The 17,778-nt window shown below is 37.8% G+C and overlaps 1 protein-coding gene across 7 annotated transcripts in view; it reads right to left on the reverse strand.

The window, feature by feature from the left end:
• Nucleotides 1-17,778, reverse strand: part of LOC120299446 (sodium channel protein type 5 subunit alpha-like) — a 289,877-nt gene that overhangs the window by 103,250 nt on the left and 168,849 nt on the right. For all 7 annotated transcript variants that reach the window (XM_039324300.1, XM_039324298.1, XM_039324297.1 and 4 more), the window contains one exon: nt 12,097-12,327. In XM_039324300.1, the coding sequence (XP_039180234.1) occupies nt 12,097-12,327 (231 nt within the window). The remainder of the gene's footprint in view (nt 1-12,096; nt 12,328-17,778) is intronic.

Raw genomic sequence — 17,778 nt, forward strand, 5'->3', positions numbered from 1 at the left:
ACAGTTGATGCTGCAGAGCGCGGGCAGAGAGTATGACTGCCATAGCGCTGCTGGGCTGCCTGGGTGATCTGCGGTGGGCCCTGAAGGCAGTGAGTGGCCCTGCAGGCAGGTGGGATGGGGGCGGGGGTGGAGGGGGGGCGGGGCAGGGGATAGAGCAGGGCAGGGCCAGTTTTGGGGCACTCGGTCTCTAAAAGGTTCACCATCACTGTGATAGGCTCTCATTAAAACATTAAGTAAATCTTCAGATCTAGAAAAAAGTAGTTATGACTCCTTTAAGAATACAATAAATCCGTCTTAAACCAGTGGTTCTCAACCTGTGGGTCGGGACCCCATTTGGGGTCGAACGACCATTTCACGGAGGTCGCCAAACGCAGTCTGCCATTTTTTTCCCCCTTTTCCTTAGCTGTGCTACTCCCTTTTATTCTATTGGCTTTTGAAAGCCAATAGAAGAGACTTTCTTGAATAGAGTCTAATTCTATTGGCTTTCAAAAGCCAATAGGAATTGTCCAAGCTGTCTCTGCCCTGCTGAGCCCACCAAAAGTCCCATTCTGCAAATGGTGCTGCAAGTTGTCTGCAGCGAAGGCGAGCTGTCTGGAAGCTTCCACCCCACCCTGCTGAGCAACTACTAAAAATGTAAGTAAAAGAGGGCCAGGGGTGGGAGGTGAGAGGCCGGCGGGCGCAGGGAGGGTTTCTGGCACGCGTGGAGCCTGGCGGGTGCCTTACCTCCCTTGGGCTGGGCCAGCTGGTGGCCCAGCCGGTGGTCGCCCTGCACTGTTGCTGCCCCTTGCCAGCTATGCCTCAGCCGGCGCAGGGGGCGGCACCACGCATGCGCGGTGCTCCCGGGCAGAGAAAGTCCTCAACTTACGACCGGTTGGGTAGTCCTCGACTTATGACCAGTTGGGTAGCCCTCAACTTACGACCGGTTGGGTAGTCCTCGACTTACGACCGGTTGGCGGGTTGCGGCATTAAAAAGGTTGAGAACCATTGTCTTAAACAGTCATAGACAGTTTTCAGGCCCATTTAGATATCTGAAGAACCACTAATTTTGTAATGGAAACAGACCCTGCACTTCTGAGATCCAAAACAGATTTTTCAAATCATTCTCAAAAATGCCCTGCCTTATGAATGGATTGAGTAAGGGGTGCCCCTTTATCCTCCCCCCAAAAATATCCTCAATTTTTTTCAACAAAGAAGTCTGAGCTGCAAATTTTCTTATTGCTATTTACTTCTTAAAATTCTAGGCTGACTCATAATTCTTAAATGGCACTTTATTACCTAATGTACCCTTAATATCTCCATCAAGGCATATTTTCTTTGCCAGATCCTACGCTTCTTTCCTAGAAACTGTCGATTTTCCTAGAAAGACACATTAAAGAATCATATCTGAGGGATTTTTTTTCTGATCAGCAAAATACTCTTCCACTGTTACGCATTTGCCATAAACATGCATAATTCATAAGTTTCATGAAAAACTGAAGTTGCATGTTATCTGATTTTAATGCAATTTATTAGAATCCTCATATATGCAATAATCAGATGGTCATCAAAATTCTCAGGTCATAATTCCTAATGCTCTAAAAGTAAAACTTTCTGTTCCAGGGCCCGTGAACTTTAACCTCCATCATTCTCAACCAATGACCACAGGAAGTCCTTGACTTACAACCACAATCGAGCCCGAAATTTCTATTACTAAGCGAAACATTTGTTGAGTGAATTTTGCCCAATTTTACAACCTTTCTTTCCACAGTTGTTAAGTGAATCACTATAGCCGTTAAGTTAGTAATATGGTTGTTAAGTGAATCTGGCTTCCCCATTGATTTTGCTGGTCAGAAGTTTGCAAAAAATGATCACATGACCCCAGGACACTGCAAACAACATAAATGGGGGTCAGTTGTCAAACATCAGAATTTTGATCACGTGAGGATGCTGCAATCGTTGTAAGTGTGAAAAACGGACATAAGTCACTACTTCCAGTGTCACTGTAACTTCGAAAGGTCACTAAGCAAACTTCTGTAAGTTGAGGACTACCTGTATTGGCCATAATGAAAGATGCAGGAGTTGTAAGCAGATCTGTCTGCTGGGGATGAAATCAGGGAAGGTAACTGTAGACTTCTCAACAAGCTTAACAACAGGACAAACTGTTAGAAAGAGTTTGCTTGCTATACGCTTCTTCCTTGAAAGTTTTTGGCCAATGCTAAATATCTACTGATCTGTGAGGTGTATGGAATCAGGATCACACATTAAGTTCTATTTGAGAAGATATATTGCTCGAGCCTATACACAAGAATCTATTCAATTAAGGGTCAGCAATAAATTGACACTGAATAAGAGTCAATGGATTTCAAGGGGGACTGGATTTGAATCATTTGTGACAATGTAAAGACTCCAGACTGATTCCTCTCTTGACTCTACCCTCTGGCTCTGCCTTTTCTTCTTCTACATCAGTGGTTCTCAACCTGTGGGTCGGGACCCATTTGGGGTCGAACGACCATTTCACGGGGGTCGCCAAACAACGCAGTCCGCCATTTTTTCCCCTTTTCCGTAGCTGTGCTACTCCCTTTTATTCTATTGGCTTTTGAAAGCCAATAGAATAGACTCTCTTGAATAGAGTCTAATTCTATTGGATTTCAAAAGCCAATAGGAATTGTCCAGGCTGTCTCTGCCCTGCTGAGCCCACCAAAAGTCCCGTTCTGCAAACGGTGCTGTACCAGTTGAGTGGTCCTCAACTTACGACTGGTTGAGTAGTCCTCAACTTACGACCGGTTGGGGGTCGTGGCATTAAAAAGGTTGAGAACCACTGTTCTACATGATCAAGGATATTAGGCTGGCTTCTTAGACCTTGAATGCTCTTTCCACCCCTAAATAAAGGAAATTTTTCATTTTTTAGATGACTTCATCATTTTCTCTAGCAAGAATTACATTCCTGCTCAGAAAGTCATTGCCCTTCCTATTCATAAAAATATCCAAGGCAGTTTTGCATAGTTTTGGAAAGTACAGGGATATTTGTCAAACCTAAGTCCAAAGATGACAGAGTTTAATCCAGGTCAGTCTAAATCTTTATTTGTTTATACCTAACAAAGAGAATCTTGCTGGAATAAAGCTATAACTATCTAACCTAATAGATATACAGGTAGTCCTCTTTCCTTTGACAAACAGAATCAAGTCATCTCTGTAGCATAAATTGGATCTAGATCACTTTGCCCAGATTTAGAAACATGTTCTTTTTTTCCCCAGTGTTTGAGTCTGCTAAATTAAGCAACATTTCTTGTCTTGCATCATTTTATAAATCCTGGGAAGCAAAAATGGACAATACAGCCATGCTAACATTAAATATTAAAATGTGTATTTTTTCGTATTTTTTTTTCAAACAAATCAGAGAAATCAGGGGGGGGGAAGCACCCTGCCACTAGATACCACAAAAAGCACAATCCTAATTGGTTGGCAACTGTTCCACCCTCCTCTAGGAAGATTAATATAATGCAATTTTAAAAGTGGGAGGCAATACCATTTATGAATCATTTTTAAGTTCTTTCTAACTTGCTGAAATCAATTTAAGAGAAAACCTATACCATTAAAAGTTCCAGGTTGACTTATCATGTTCAGTTCCCAAATCTTCCCTTCTTTGAAGAATGTTCAGCCTTTTGTATTTGATTCTCACTCTAAGTAAGAAACAATTATTCCTTCTTCCAAGCTTTTCCCATGAGCATCAAATACCTCAATAATTTGGCCACCTGTCTTAATTTCTCAAAGTAGAACTAAAACGACTCCAGATTTTTTTCCATCAGAAGTAGAAACTCTCTAACCGTTTGTCATATTATTCCCTTAAACAATGATTGTGGTGTACTACATCTACAGCTATTGAAAAATCCTTCCTCAAGACAGTTCCCCTTGGGATTTAATGTAAGTGTGAAAAGCTAGCTAAGGAGATGAAAGCTATTGCCAAACAATGACAGCACAGATAGTTCTCAACTTACAAAATTACAGGCAAAATTACAACAGCAAAAAGTGATTTATGATCAATTTATCACATTTACAATCATTGCAATATCCTCACCATCATGTGACCAAAATTTGGATGCTGGTCAACTTATTTATGATGGTTGCAGTATCCTGGGGTCATGTGACCTTCTGACAAACAAAGTCAATGGGGAAGCCAGATTCATTTAACAAACATGCTATTAACTTAACAACTGCAGTGATTCACTTAACAACGGAGGCAAGAGAGATCGTAAAATGGGGCAAAACTCACTTAACAGCTGTCTCACTTAGCAACAGAAATTTTGGGCTCAACTGTGGTAATAAGTCCAGGACTACTTGTAGAAAATCATAGCCACTGTTTAAGGACAGTCTCCTTCATACCTTAAGTACAAGAATGTAATACATTGCTCAGGGGATTTCCATCAAAGCTCTTCTTTTTGGAAAAAATATTGAAAAAAATGTTCTATATCATCTCTTTGAATAAGAATTTGAGAGGAAAATGCAGGAAAATTTTTATGCCTGGAGCAAATCTTAAGATCTTTCCCCATTGTGTTTACCTTTGTTGCTTTTCTCCTTTCCTCCATGGAAGGAGAAAGGAGACCAAAAACACTTAAACCATTGTCTCTCAACCTTGCCAAATTGAAGATGTGTGGACTTCAACTCCCAGAATTCCCCAGCCAGCATAACTGCCTTAAACATTTCTCCTTGTTTTATTTAGTCTTTAGCCTGTTCCAAATGCCAACTGCTGAAGGGTCAGAGATATCTGGAGTCTGCACTACATGGTATTAAAAGATGCTAATTTCATCTTGTTAGATACTACATCCACATGGGGAGAAGTAATCAGTGGAGTACCACTAAGTCTCCATCTTAGACCTAGTACTCTTCAATATCTTCATCAATGACTTAGATGAAGGAATTGAAGGGGAACTCATCAAATCTGAAGATGACACTAAGCTGGCAGGAATAGCCAACACCCCAGAAGACAAGCTCAGGATCCAAAAAGATCTTGACAAACTTGAACAATGGGCCCTACCCAACAAAATGAATTTTAATGTGGAGAAAAGCAAAGTTTTACATCTAGGCAAGAAAAATCAGAGGTATAAGTACAGATTAAGTGAGACCTGGCTCAGAAACAGTAAAACTGTGAGAGGGACGTTGAAGTCCTAGTGGAGGATCACTTGAATATGAGCCAACAGCAACAACAACAACAACAAAAATACAATGCTGGGTTATATAAACAGAATCAAGATCACATGAAGTATTAGTACCACTTTATAAAACCCTGGTGAGACCACACCTGGAATACTGCAACCACTTTTTGCTCACCATACTGCAAAAAAGATGTTGAGACTTTGGAAAAAAAATCAAGAGAAAAGCAACTAAGATGATCAAAGGCCTGAAGACTAAAACAGATAAAGAATGGCTGCAGGATTTGGGTTTGGCTAGTCTAAAGAAAACAAGAAATAGGGGTGACATAATAGAAGTATTCCAGTATTTGAGGGGCTGCCACAAAGAAGTGTGGGGTCAAATTATTTTCCAAAGCCCCAGAGGGCAGGACAAGAAACAATGATTATAAACTGATCAAAGAGAGAAGCAATCTGGAATTAAGGAGAAACTTCCTAACAGTGAGGACAATTAACCAGTGGACAGCTTGCCTTCAGAAATCGTGGGTGCTCCAACACTGGAGGTTTTTAAGAAGAAATTAGACAGTCACTTGTCTGAAATAGTATAGGTTCTCCTGCTTGAGCAGGGGGCTGGACTAGAAGACCTCCAAGGTCCCTCTCCTATTCTATTCTATTCTATTCTATTCTATTCTATTCTATTCTATTCTATTCTATTCTATTCTATTCCAGATGCTATCTTGTTAGATTTTTGCTCACGCCATAGTTTTATACAATATTTTTTCAGTGGCATATAATTCCACTGAGCAAATGCAACTACTACACTTAGATTCCTGTTGAAATGCTGTTTCCTAATGAACAATGATAGGCTTTTACTTAATCTAGTCCCACTTTGATTGAATTCAGCATCCTTATCCTCACTCTCTGCATTTGCTACATCAATCTTCCAACTTCTGAAATGCACAATCTTATTATGTACAGTGATCGATAACCTTCAAACAATCTTAAGTCATTCACCTCAGCATAATACTTACAAAATGCCATTCATATTTGGCTTTTTTTTAAAAGAAAGAAATGCATAAAAGCATCACATATGGAACAGTACTTCTGCAATCCATCTAGTGGATATAGCATCATCCAATTTTTGGTCCACTCCATCCATTACAGATGCACGTGCTGAGCCTAGTTACTTTTTAAATCTCTGAACAGTTGGAAAATGTTCAACAAAACACATGCCTCCTGACACTGCAGGAAAGAGGCAGCTATTGAATTTTGTCCTGCTGTGCAGCTAATCAAAGAATAATTCCAATTTGTTTTGCTAATACTCTACTGTTCTGGTTATTATTCACAAGATGTAGGGGAAGAGTAGGCAGAGCTGGAGGGTGGAGTTAAGCATGTCATTAGCTTAGAGCCATTATATTGCCACAAATGGTCCAAGTCTAACCTCTTTTGAATCAGTTGATTCTTATTTGGTGTCAATTTAGCATTGCACTTTCTTGTGTACAGGTAGCCACAATTAAAATTTCTGTTCCTAAGCACGATGGCTGTTAAGTGAACTTTGCCCCATTTTACAACCTTTCTTGCCACAGTTCTTAAGTAAGTCACTGCAGTGGTAAATCATTTGATCATTAAGCAAATCTGGCTTCCTCCATTGACTTTGCTTGTTGAAAGCCTGCTTGGAAGGTTTCAAATCGTGATCATATGATCCCTGGACAGGATCCAAATTTTGATCACATAATCACAAGGATGTTGCTAGTGTGAAAACTGGTCAAACGTCGCTTTAAATGGTCATTAAATGAGTGGTTATAAGTTGAGGATTATCTCTATAGGCTTGACCAACAAATCTTTTGAATTAAAACTTCACATATAATCCTGATCCTTTGTACCTGACACAAGGTGCATACATCAGAAAGAATCTTTTCATTTTGTCTCCCAAACAAGTGAAGTATAGGTAGTCCTCGACTTATAACAGTTAGCTTAGTGAGCGTTCAAAGTTAAAACAGCACTGAAAAAAGTGAATTATGACCAGTTTTCACACTTATGACTGTGGCAGCTTCCCTGTGGTCATGTGATTTATATTCAAATGCTTGACAACTGACAACTGCTCACCTTTTCCAATATTTTAACAAGGAAAGTCCATGGGGAAGCCAGATTCACTTAACAACTGTGTTACCAATTTAACAACTGCACTTTAAAAAGCTCACTTTTAGTCTAACAAAGGGAAGGACTAGGGATGGCATGATAGCAGTGGTCCAATATTTGAGGGGCTGCCACAAAGAAAAGGAGGGGTCAACCTGTTCTCCAAAGCACCTGAAGTCAGAACAAGAAACAACGGATGGAAACTAATCAAGGAGAGAACCAGCATAGAACTAAGGAGAAACTTCCTGACAGTGAGGACAACTAATGGAACAGCTTCCCTCCAGAAGTTGTGGGTGCTCCATCTCCGGAGGTTTTTAAGAAGGGATCAGACAACCATTTGTCTGAAATGGTATAGGGTGTCCTGCTTGAGCAGGAGGTTGAACTAGAAGATCTCCAAGGTTCCTTCCAACTCTGCTATCCTGTTACACTAAATAATTTCAGACAGGTAAATCATGGGGAAAAAGACCCCCAATTCAGGTAGATCACAGATGCAAAAGTGAATTTATATCTTGGATTCCAAAAAGATGTCCTCTTGGGTTTCTGAATTTATCTGCCTTGCAATTTCTCAAAAAAAATTCTCTCCTATAAAAATAAACCTTTTTTTGCTATACTTTCATTTTTATTCTTTTTCAAAATATTTCAGAAACTGATCTAACCTCAACCAAGGAAGCTGATTATCTTTTCCATTATTATTATTATTATTTGCACAGCCCTGCAGATTATATCAGGTTACAAAATGACCCTATTTCAAGATCTGTCTTGCAATTGTCCACTTCTGCACCCTTATAAATAGGACATAAGCCTTCTTTTGCACCAGAGGGCCTTAATTTTTCATCTCCATAACATAATATGGCACTTAAATTGTCATAAAGGGATATTTTAGAGTCTTAAGAAACAAAATCCAGTTTATCATATGTGCAAAAGAATCTAGTCCCTACAAGATTTTTGCTAGATCATTTCTTAAACTCTCGTCTCCTAAAATGGAGTTATTAGTTAAATAACACAGCTATTTAAGATAATTAAGCTGCTACCACCTGCTCTTGAAGGGATAGATTTACCTGGAATCTGGATGAGGCAAGACTTTGAATTAAATGGATCCAGTTTCCCCAGTTAATCCAGGTGACTGTTTCAAATATTTTGCAGTATGCTGCACTGGTGTAAAGCCACCACCAGAATAACAATAAATAAAAGTGTTCCACTTTAATAAGTACAACAAAGTGATTACTGAGTAATAAAATAGCTGAACTAAGTTATAGAAATTCTAGATATTCACACAAATGCTAGGAATTACTAATAAGCAAAACTGACCAGCAATACATTGCTGAGGTAAAAAAAAAAAAGTGAACAAATGTAAAACTAATCAACTGACCAAAACACCAAAACAGCACTTAAAAAGAATACAAGTAGTCCTCAGCTTACGGCCTTTACGACCTAGAAGACCTCAAAGTCCTTCCAACTATGTTATTCTATCCTATTCCTTCCTTAAATTTACCTCTCCTAGTTCTCAGTTCAAAAATTCCAAAAGATTGTGGACTGATTTTATGTATAATTCTCCAGCTTCTATCACACAATAAAGTAGCTTATTTGAATCAATCATCTCTAGAAGGGCTGCTTTCTCTTTCAGTAGATGTTTCAAGCAGAGGTTTGGCATTTGCTGTAGATGCTTTAATCTGGATTCACACACTGGTTGGAATTTATAGCTTAAATCACCACCTCCAATTCTGGATTCTAAGAAAATTCTTCAGATAACTACAGCACATTTTAATCTAGAATGTGTTATGATTAAAAACAAAATGCCAATTCTATACAGCTGCCAAGAAACCATAACAAGGGTGACAATCTAACATACGTTATAAAAACATTGTTAAAATTGTTTTGGTCTCCGAATCAAAGGACAATATGATACCATTCCTGTTCCTTGTACAAAATCTGACGCGACTGGTTGATTAAATCTTTTGTTAATATTGCAAAGGACAACGTTCTCCACTAAAATCTATGGAGATTCTCAGTCATCCAGGTCATGGCTATCCTAAAGATACTTTTTTCAAAAGGGTTTTTGAAGGGTTTTTCCTTGAAGACGTTTTACTTCTCACCCAAGAAGCTTCTTCAGTTCTGACTGAATGGCAGAGAATCGAAGGATTTATATTCCCTGCAGTCACCTGGTCATTAGCCCTCTTTCTGAGAGTTGTTGAGGCCACTTGGAGGTTTATCTGTTTCCTCAGAGTCACTTGAATAGTTCAAATGGATGTGGAACTGTGGAATTTGGAACTGCTGAAAGGACTGTGTGGTAAACAGTGGAGAGGTGGCATCATAGCCTTCCCCCTCTGCTGAGAGAGGACCATTCATTCTTAATGTAGATGGCCTCTTTGACCCTTCTTTCAAACCAGAAAAAGTACTAACAACCAGATGACTGCAAGGAATATAACCTTCCATTCTCCACCATTTATTCAGAACTGAAGAAGCTTCTTGGATGAGAAGCAAAACATCTTCAAGCAAAGAACAAAGTCCAGCTGACTTTTGAAAAAAGCACTTTTGCGATCCTCCACTATGTTTGAAGGCAGACAACTAGCTTAAGGGACAATACTTTGCCATCATTTCTTGGTATCCGCTGTCTGAAGCAATTACTATATTCTGCTTCATGATAGGACATGAAGTTGAAATTGGCAATGGACAAGAACAATTATTGACTCAATTGCTCAGCTTGAGCATCACAATGAGAAGAGCACAACAATTCTCAAGTTGAAGCTTTGGGGAACCATATTTAATTCAGAAAAATGATTTGATCCAGAATTGATTATTTGACTCAAATAATTGAATTCAACTGATTTCATTTAAAAAGGTCAATTATTAAAGACAGGGCTTTTTTTCATGAGACTTTCAAAATCAGCCAATTGATTTGGGGGCATCCAATTCAATCTAAATTGGCAGTTAATTTGTAGTTTCAATCAAACCATATTTGAACTGCATTTCCAACAAATCTTTACATAATCCTATTGTCAAAAAACAAAAACCCAAACATCTCCAATCTGACCCAATGTCTAAATTTTGTTTCCCCTTTAATTCATTATTATTTTTTAATTGAGAAATAGAATGTCAAGCAAAGTAGAGCCCAAAGATTTACATTGAGCTTTATTAGCTACTGTATATTGTCAGGAAAATAAGAAGTTAATATACAGAATCTTGGAAACGAAATAAAGCAAAACTCTGGAACTCATTTATGAGATAATTCATTAAGCTAACTATCTAACATTCTGAATTTAATTACTATATTACCTTTCTCAAAATATAGGACTAAAAAGCTAACCTTTTTGTAAATAATATTCTGCTTGTCATTAATGTACTAAGATAATTTCTTTCCCAGGCCTATAGTTAACCTCTGAGATCTCTTTTACTTATATTACCAAAACAAGCAAACAAACTTATTGTTCACCTCTTACCTAAATTGTCATCCCCTCAAAAGTTGCTGCAATAGCTACTGTTAGGAAGCTAATTGGCTGCCCTTAGTTTTAGCAGTCTTAAGCCCCTTTTTTTCAATTATCCTAGTAACTTCACTATCCAATTGCTAATAAAAAGCCACCTTCATAGAACACCTTTATTCACATTTGGTAAAACCTACAGATATCTCACAATGCATGCTAAGCTTGATTAATATTAGTTTTCGTTTTTTTAAATTTGGTTTTGTGAACACAAACCACCTGGCACAAGCTACTGTGCAAGTCCAGAAGAGAGTTTAAATCAGTAATCAGGTAATAATTTCCTCAATACAGCCATAGCACAGGTAGTCCTTGACTTACAACCAAAACTGAGTCCCAAATATCTGCTATTAAGTGTAACAGTTGTTAAGTGAGGTTTTTTTCCATTTTATGATCTTTCTTGTGACATTGTTAAGTTAGTAACATGGTTGTAAAATGAATCTGCCTTCCCCACTGACTTTGCTTGTCAGAAGGTTGCAAAAGGGGATCACATGACCCCTGGACACTGCAACCGTCATAAATATGAACCAGTTGTCAGGTTTCCAAAATTTGATCACGTGACCATGGGAATGCTGCAATCGTTGTAAGCGTGGGGAAACAGTCATAAGTCACTTTTTTCAGTGCCATTGTAACTTTAAACAGTCACTAAATGAATGATTGTAAGGCGAGGACTACCTATAGTCTTTTCCCCGATTACCAACTAATGGCCAATCAGCTAAGTTGCATGAAAAAATAAGCAGGATTTCTCCTCGTCCCCAGCATCCAATGACCACCACAGGATGAATACAGATAGTCCTCGACTTACGACCATAATTGAGCCCAAAATTTCTGATGCTAAATGAGACAGCTGTTAAGTGAGTTTTGCCCCATTTTACGACTTTTCTTGCCACAGTTGTTAAGTGAATCACTGCATTTGCTAAGTTAGTAACATATTTGTAAAGTGAATCTAGCTTCCCCGTTGACTTTGTTTGTCAGAAAGTAACAAAAGGTGATGACATGATTTGAGGACATTGCGATGGTCATAAATATGAGTTAATTACCAAGCATCCAAATTTTGATCACCTGACCATGGGGAGGCTGCAATAGTCGTAAATGTGAAAAATGATCATAAGTCATTTCTTATAAGTGACATTGCAATTTTGAGTGCTCATTAAATAAACAGTTGTAAGTCGAGGACTACCTGCATGTGCTATAGTGCAGACTGACCAATGAATGATTGTAAAAAAATGGCCAATTGGCAGTTTTACAGTTTTACACACCTATTTTCAGTTGGCGTAGAAAAAAAAAACAGGAGCTGTTTCAGCTTTTAATGATCGAATCCATTTTGACCACCACAGGTGAGGAAAACTTGAACTTCACAGAGAACAGTAAAGGAATGAACTTACCTGGATCACTGATAAATTCATTCAAGGTTTGCCAGGTCTTTTGATCTGAAGCGAAGGTGCCGTTGATGGATTCGAATTCTGTGTAATCTCGGACACATTTGTTCCTGAGGTTTCCCATGAAAAGCTGGAGTCCTATGAGGGCGAAAACACTCAAGCAAAAAACGGTCAGGATCATCACATCTGCAAGTTTCCTAACTGACTGGATAAGGGCTCCAACGATGGTCTTCAAACCTAAGGAGACAACCATGAAAAGTTTAAGAGGCTGGCACTTGGAAGCAGCTACCATATGAATTACACAGACATGAATTAAGTGACTACATATAAGACACCGTTAAGATATTTAAATTTAGTAGCTGGAGTTGTGCAGTGAGCCAGAACACACAGTTAGAGTTGATTGATTGGAGAGGGGTGGTTCCCGTGTGAAGCAATCTGCGCTGTGATTGGTTGCTATGGGTGTGAAGAGGGAATTTCCCTTTTTCCCGCCTTTTTTCTTCTGTGTATGCCCTAATGATTTACCTCATGATGCTTCTGCTGTAAATTGATTTACCTCATGATGCTCCTATGCTGACTATTTAGTTTAATGTAAATATTGATGTAAAATTTTCAAAAAATACAGGTTCTTGTCAGCGCCTCTGACTCCATTTGGGACAACTGCTGCACAATTCCCTGACAGACACTCATCCCAAACATTTCCCACTTTCAAATTTATAGATAGTATGGCTATGCAATGTTTCAGATTCAAAAGCAATACAACACCTCAAAGCATGTAGGACAAGAACATAGCATCTGTCTGCAATTCCTTAAAGCAGGGTTCTTCAAACTTGGCCCTTTTATGACTTGTGGACTTCAATTCCCAGAATTCCTCAGCCAGGCACACAGGCTGAGGAATTCTGGGAGTTGAAGTCCACAAATCATAAAAGGGCCAAGTTTGAAGAACCCTGCCTTAAAGCAACTGCATTTTTCCTTACAGAGCAAAAGAGATCCCCAATAAAACAATTCCCACCACTGCCACTACTAATGAAAGATTTCAAGTACCAAGCCTAGACAAAACACTTTGAAATTATGGCAATAAAAAACAGTACAACAAAGTTAGGTGAGGAATCCAATTGCTTTATGACTGACTTGCCCTGATTTTTTTTTTCTTCAAAGGGGCATCTTCTAACAGGCTCTGATTGTTAAAAGTAGTTTCTTCATATCTGCAGAAGCCACTTCCATTAAACCTAAGGAACTAATTAAGATGGTCCAGACCTGCTTTAATGGCCTTCAGGATGAACCTGGCTGTACAAAGGACTTTGCTATACCAAGGTAGATTACCCTGCTTTGTCAGATGAATTTCTTTCCTAAGGAAAGTCCACAGGCTTAGTGGCTATTTATATCTATTAATCAATTTTGCCTTGTATTCCTGACCTATTTCAAAGAAGATAAAAGGTAAGAAAATGGCATTGTGGAATTTCTTTCCGATTCTTTTTCCAATCAAATCCTAGAAACATTAAGATTTGCAATTCTGGATCGACAGGATTCCACAATTCAGTGTTCAAGGTAAATACTGAATTTATTTATTTTATTTTTAATTGACTTTTTAAAAATCTATTTTAATCTATTTTTTAAAAATGTTTATATATATATATATATATATATATATATATATATATATATATATATATATATATATATATATATATATATATATATTCTTTATTTATTTATTTATATTTCTAAACCACTCATTTCCCTCTGGGTGATATACAATATAATTAATAAATAAACAACATATAAAATTAGCATTAAAAGTCATTATTATTAAATATTATTATTAACCACTTTACACCACCCAGAATCACTTCTTGTGAGTGGGCAAATACATTCAATATACATTCGATATGCATCCAAGTCTGGCTATGTGATGGAGAATGACATAGCTATTTTTTTTTCATAATTCATTGCCATGCACAACTCTTATATTCTTTAAATGAGAGTTCAAAGTGGCAGTTTTGGGGAGAAAAACCTGATTTTCTGAAAGTTTGTTGTGGAGTATAAAGGAAGAAGATAAATAATAGAAATATGAAGCTAGTTCACTGCAGTTAACCATTTTGCTTGTACGGAGACCAAAATTTCCATTGCTAAGCAAGACAGTTGTTAAGCGAGTCTTGTCTCAATTTACGACCTTTCTTGCCACAGTTGTTAAGAAAATCGCTGCAGTTGTTAAGTTAGTAACCCAGCTGTTAAGTGAATCTGGCTTTTCCATTGACATCGCTTGTCAGAAGCTCACAAAAGGTGACACTGCAACTGTCACAAATATGAGTCAGTTGTCAAGCGTCTGAATTTTGATGAAATGATCATGGGGATGCTACAAAGATCATAAGTGTGAAAATGGACTTTAGTTACTTTTTTCTCTGCCATTGTAACTTCTAACACACACTATATGAATGGTTGTAAATTGAGGACTAACTATATTATCAATCCAATATCTTATGCATTTCTGGCTCTTTGCAGCTATAATGCTGTAAATGAGCCCTTCACAATTTGGCTTCAACAAACATTGATCCATGGTAACCTGGGAATTATAGACAATCATAGGAATTTTGAAAAACTATTGTGGATTGAAAATTAGATTTTTCTGCATGTAAGGCACCTACCATGCTTTTGAGTTTTTTTCTTTTTCTGCAATTAGCCTGATTTTCAAAAAGCAGGTAAGCTTAATATACTTAAAACTAAAAAGGACAGAAAAAAAAATTTCAACCTTCCAAAACACTCATATAAAAAAAGTGGGAAAAACCGTGAAAACCTGTCACTAAAATAATGAGTATGGCTCACAATGTTAAAAGGAAGGAAAAAAATGTTAGAAGTGTCTTCCCAATCACTGGAAAAAACTGTCTTAAAGGATTTTTTTTTCTTACAGAAGATCACAGCATTAAGGTCATTATAAAAAGCTGCCAGATCAGTTTTCTAATGAATTTTAATTGAACAGCATGAAAATAGAGATGCCAGAATAGTTATTAAGTGGGAAGCTTTTCAGACACAATTTCTAAAGTTTTGACCAGTTGGGGATTTCTCCTGTTGCAGTTATGAAACAGGGGCTGTTCTTCAGCCTTGGTAATCCCTTGCTATTTATCTTTTGGGATATGTCATGCTAATAGAAAATAAATATTCTTAGCTTATGATTGAACTGGTGCTCTCTGAGCTTGATTGTTTTCCTGCAGACATTTTATTACCCAACTAGGTAACAACATCAATGCTAGAAAGGAGGGGGGGTTGCTCTGTTTATATACTAGTGATTTGCCCTGTCATTGTTCTTGATCGTTCCTTAATTAAACAGTTGTTTACTGTTAGTTTGTTTGTCTCCATTGGTAGTTCCTTGATTGGGATATTGTTTACTTCTCTAATGTTAATCTTGGTATTAACTTCTGCTCATCTGGGTATAGATTGCTGGTATGGAGGAGATTTGATCTTTTTGTTTCCTTTTTACCTTTTTGACTGTATCATTTGAATGATGTGAAGATGTTGTTTCTCTCTGTGTGCCTATTGATGGCTGATTTATCTGAGTGCCAGTTTTCAGGAATTCTCTGGCATTTTTGTGAATTTGAAGAAAATAAATAAATAAGGGCGCCTCCCTCCTTTCTACCTGTGATGATGGTACCTAGATTGTTAATGAAACATCTGCAAGAAAACCACAAAGCTCAGAGAGCAACAAGAACCCCAGGGTAGTTGCCAGACTGCCAAGTCTAGCAAATAAAAAAAAAAAGGGCATCTCGGAGGATAGTAAGAATAGCAAGATACAAGAACTCATATTGGATTGTTCTTTTCAAGATCACATTCCTGAATCTAAGGTTGGAATAGAGAATCTGAAAAAAATCACATGGGCTAAGATGACTCTAATGGAACCAGAGATTGGAGCAGGGACAGAGAAGCATCAATCTGCAATTAGTGGCCAACTATTCAACTACAAATTACTAGACTGAGCTTTTTCTCAGTTGAACCTCAACACTGTACAAGCCGGGAACAGAATTTCTTAATGCAAATCACATAAAAGTCTGCTAATTACATTTTGTGTCTCTGCCTCTGTCTCTCCATTTTGCTTACTGTAGCTTTCTACCATTAGCCTATTCGCTTTCCACCATTAGCCTATTCTCTGAAGAATTAATGTTGTACAGAAAAGGCTCAAATCTCATGAAGTGGTTTTTGATCAACCTAATCCACCTACAACAAGGCTGTAGTCAGATGCAACTGAAAAAAAATGCAACTGAAATGAACTCATTGGAATTTTATAAATATTTTCCTTCTTTCTTGGATTGACTAGCTATATGAGTGTCAATAAAATAGGCTGTAAACTTATAACTGTGACCCCTCCGTTTCTTTTCAAAGGAAACTTACTGCATGCATTTTGTCAACTCTTACATTACTTTTATCACTTGAGTCATAAGCCAAATCTGTTACTAACATTTGCAAATAGTCATTGCCACTTGCTGAATACAGCAAGTAAAGCAGCTTTTAAGCATTTAAGGATTAAAAGAATGATGCCATCATTACAAAAACAACCTTTAAAAAAAATCAGTGTAGAGGCTTAGTAAGTACATTTTTTAAAATAAAACCTCACAAGAACTAACAGTTAGGTTTTGAAAGATGTACTGCAATACTTCTACTTTTTCAGTTTTGGAGGTTTATATAGATAGATAATCCTTACATATTTTTTCTTTCATGTTTAATCTTCTGAAACATCATAAAATTCCATTTTGATATTCATTCTGTCCTCCCATATATAGTTGTTGTTGTTAATTGCGAAGTCGTGTCCGATCCATCGCGACCCCATGGACAACGTTCCTCCAGGTCTTCCTGTCCTCTACCATCTTCTGGAGTCCATTTAAGTTCACACCTACTGCTTCAGTGACTCCATCCAGCCATCTCATTCTCTGTCGTCCCCTTCTTCTATTGCCCTCAATCTTTCCCAGCATTAGGCCCTTCTCCAGTGAATCCTTCCTTCTCATTAGGTGGCCAAAGTATTTGAGTTTCAACTTCAGGATCTGGCCTTCTAAAGAGCAGTCGGGGTTGATCTCTTCTAGGACTGACCGGTTTGAACGCCTTGCAGTCCAAGGGACTCGCAGGAGTCTTCTCCAGCACCATAGTTCAAAGGCCTCAATTCTTTGGCGCTCAGCCTTCCTTATGGTCCAACTTTCACAGCCATACATTGCAACTGGGAAAACCATGGCCTGGACTATACTATACTATACTATACTATACTATACTATACTATACTATACAGTATAGTATAGATAGACAAATGCAATCTTTGTATAGTATTTAGTTAAGACTCCATAAGTCTAAATTGCTATCCAGAACAATTTCTTACAAAGGAACTCTCCAGGCCACAACGGATGGGGACATATATTTTGTTCCCACAGAGAGTAAAATTTGCAGAAAGCTGAAGTACAAAACAAACTTTAGAGGCAGTTTCCTAAACACTGCACCAATGGAAATAAAGTAACATCACTTATTATTTATCCCCCAAAAAAAGATTTTCCACAAGAAAAATTAAATCAGTTGTGGATGAAAAATGAATAACAATTTTTTTTATTTATGTGTTATTTGTGTTCCATGTCTTATAATAATCCGGGATCATCTTGTATTAGTATCAAAACCATCTCTCTCCTTTATACATCCACTTTCTAAAATAGTAGGAAATGCAAA

This window comes from Crotalus tigris, unplaced genomic scaffold (genome assembly GCF_016545835.1).
Source record: "Crotalus tigris isolate CLP2741 ecotype Arizona unplaced genomic scaffold, ASM1654583v1 scf7180000024297.1652928, whole genome shotgun sequence".
In the NCBI taxonomy this organism is placed as follows: domain Eukaryota; kingdom Metazoa; phylum Chordata; class Lepidosauria; order Squamata; family Viperidae; genus Crotalus; species Crotalus tigris.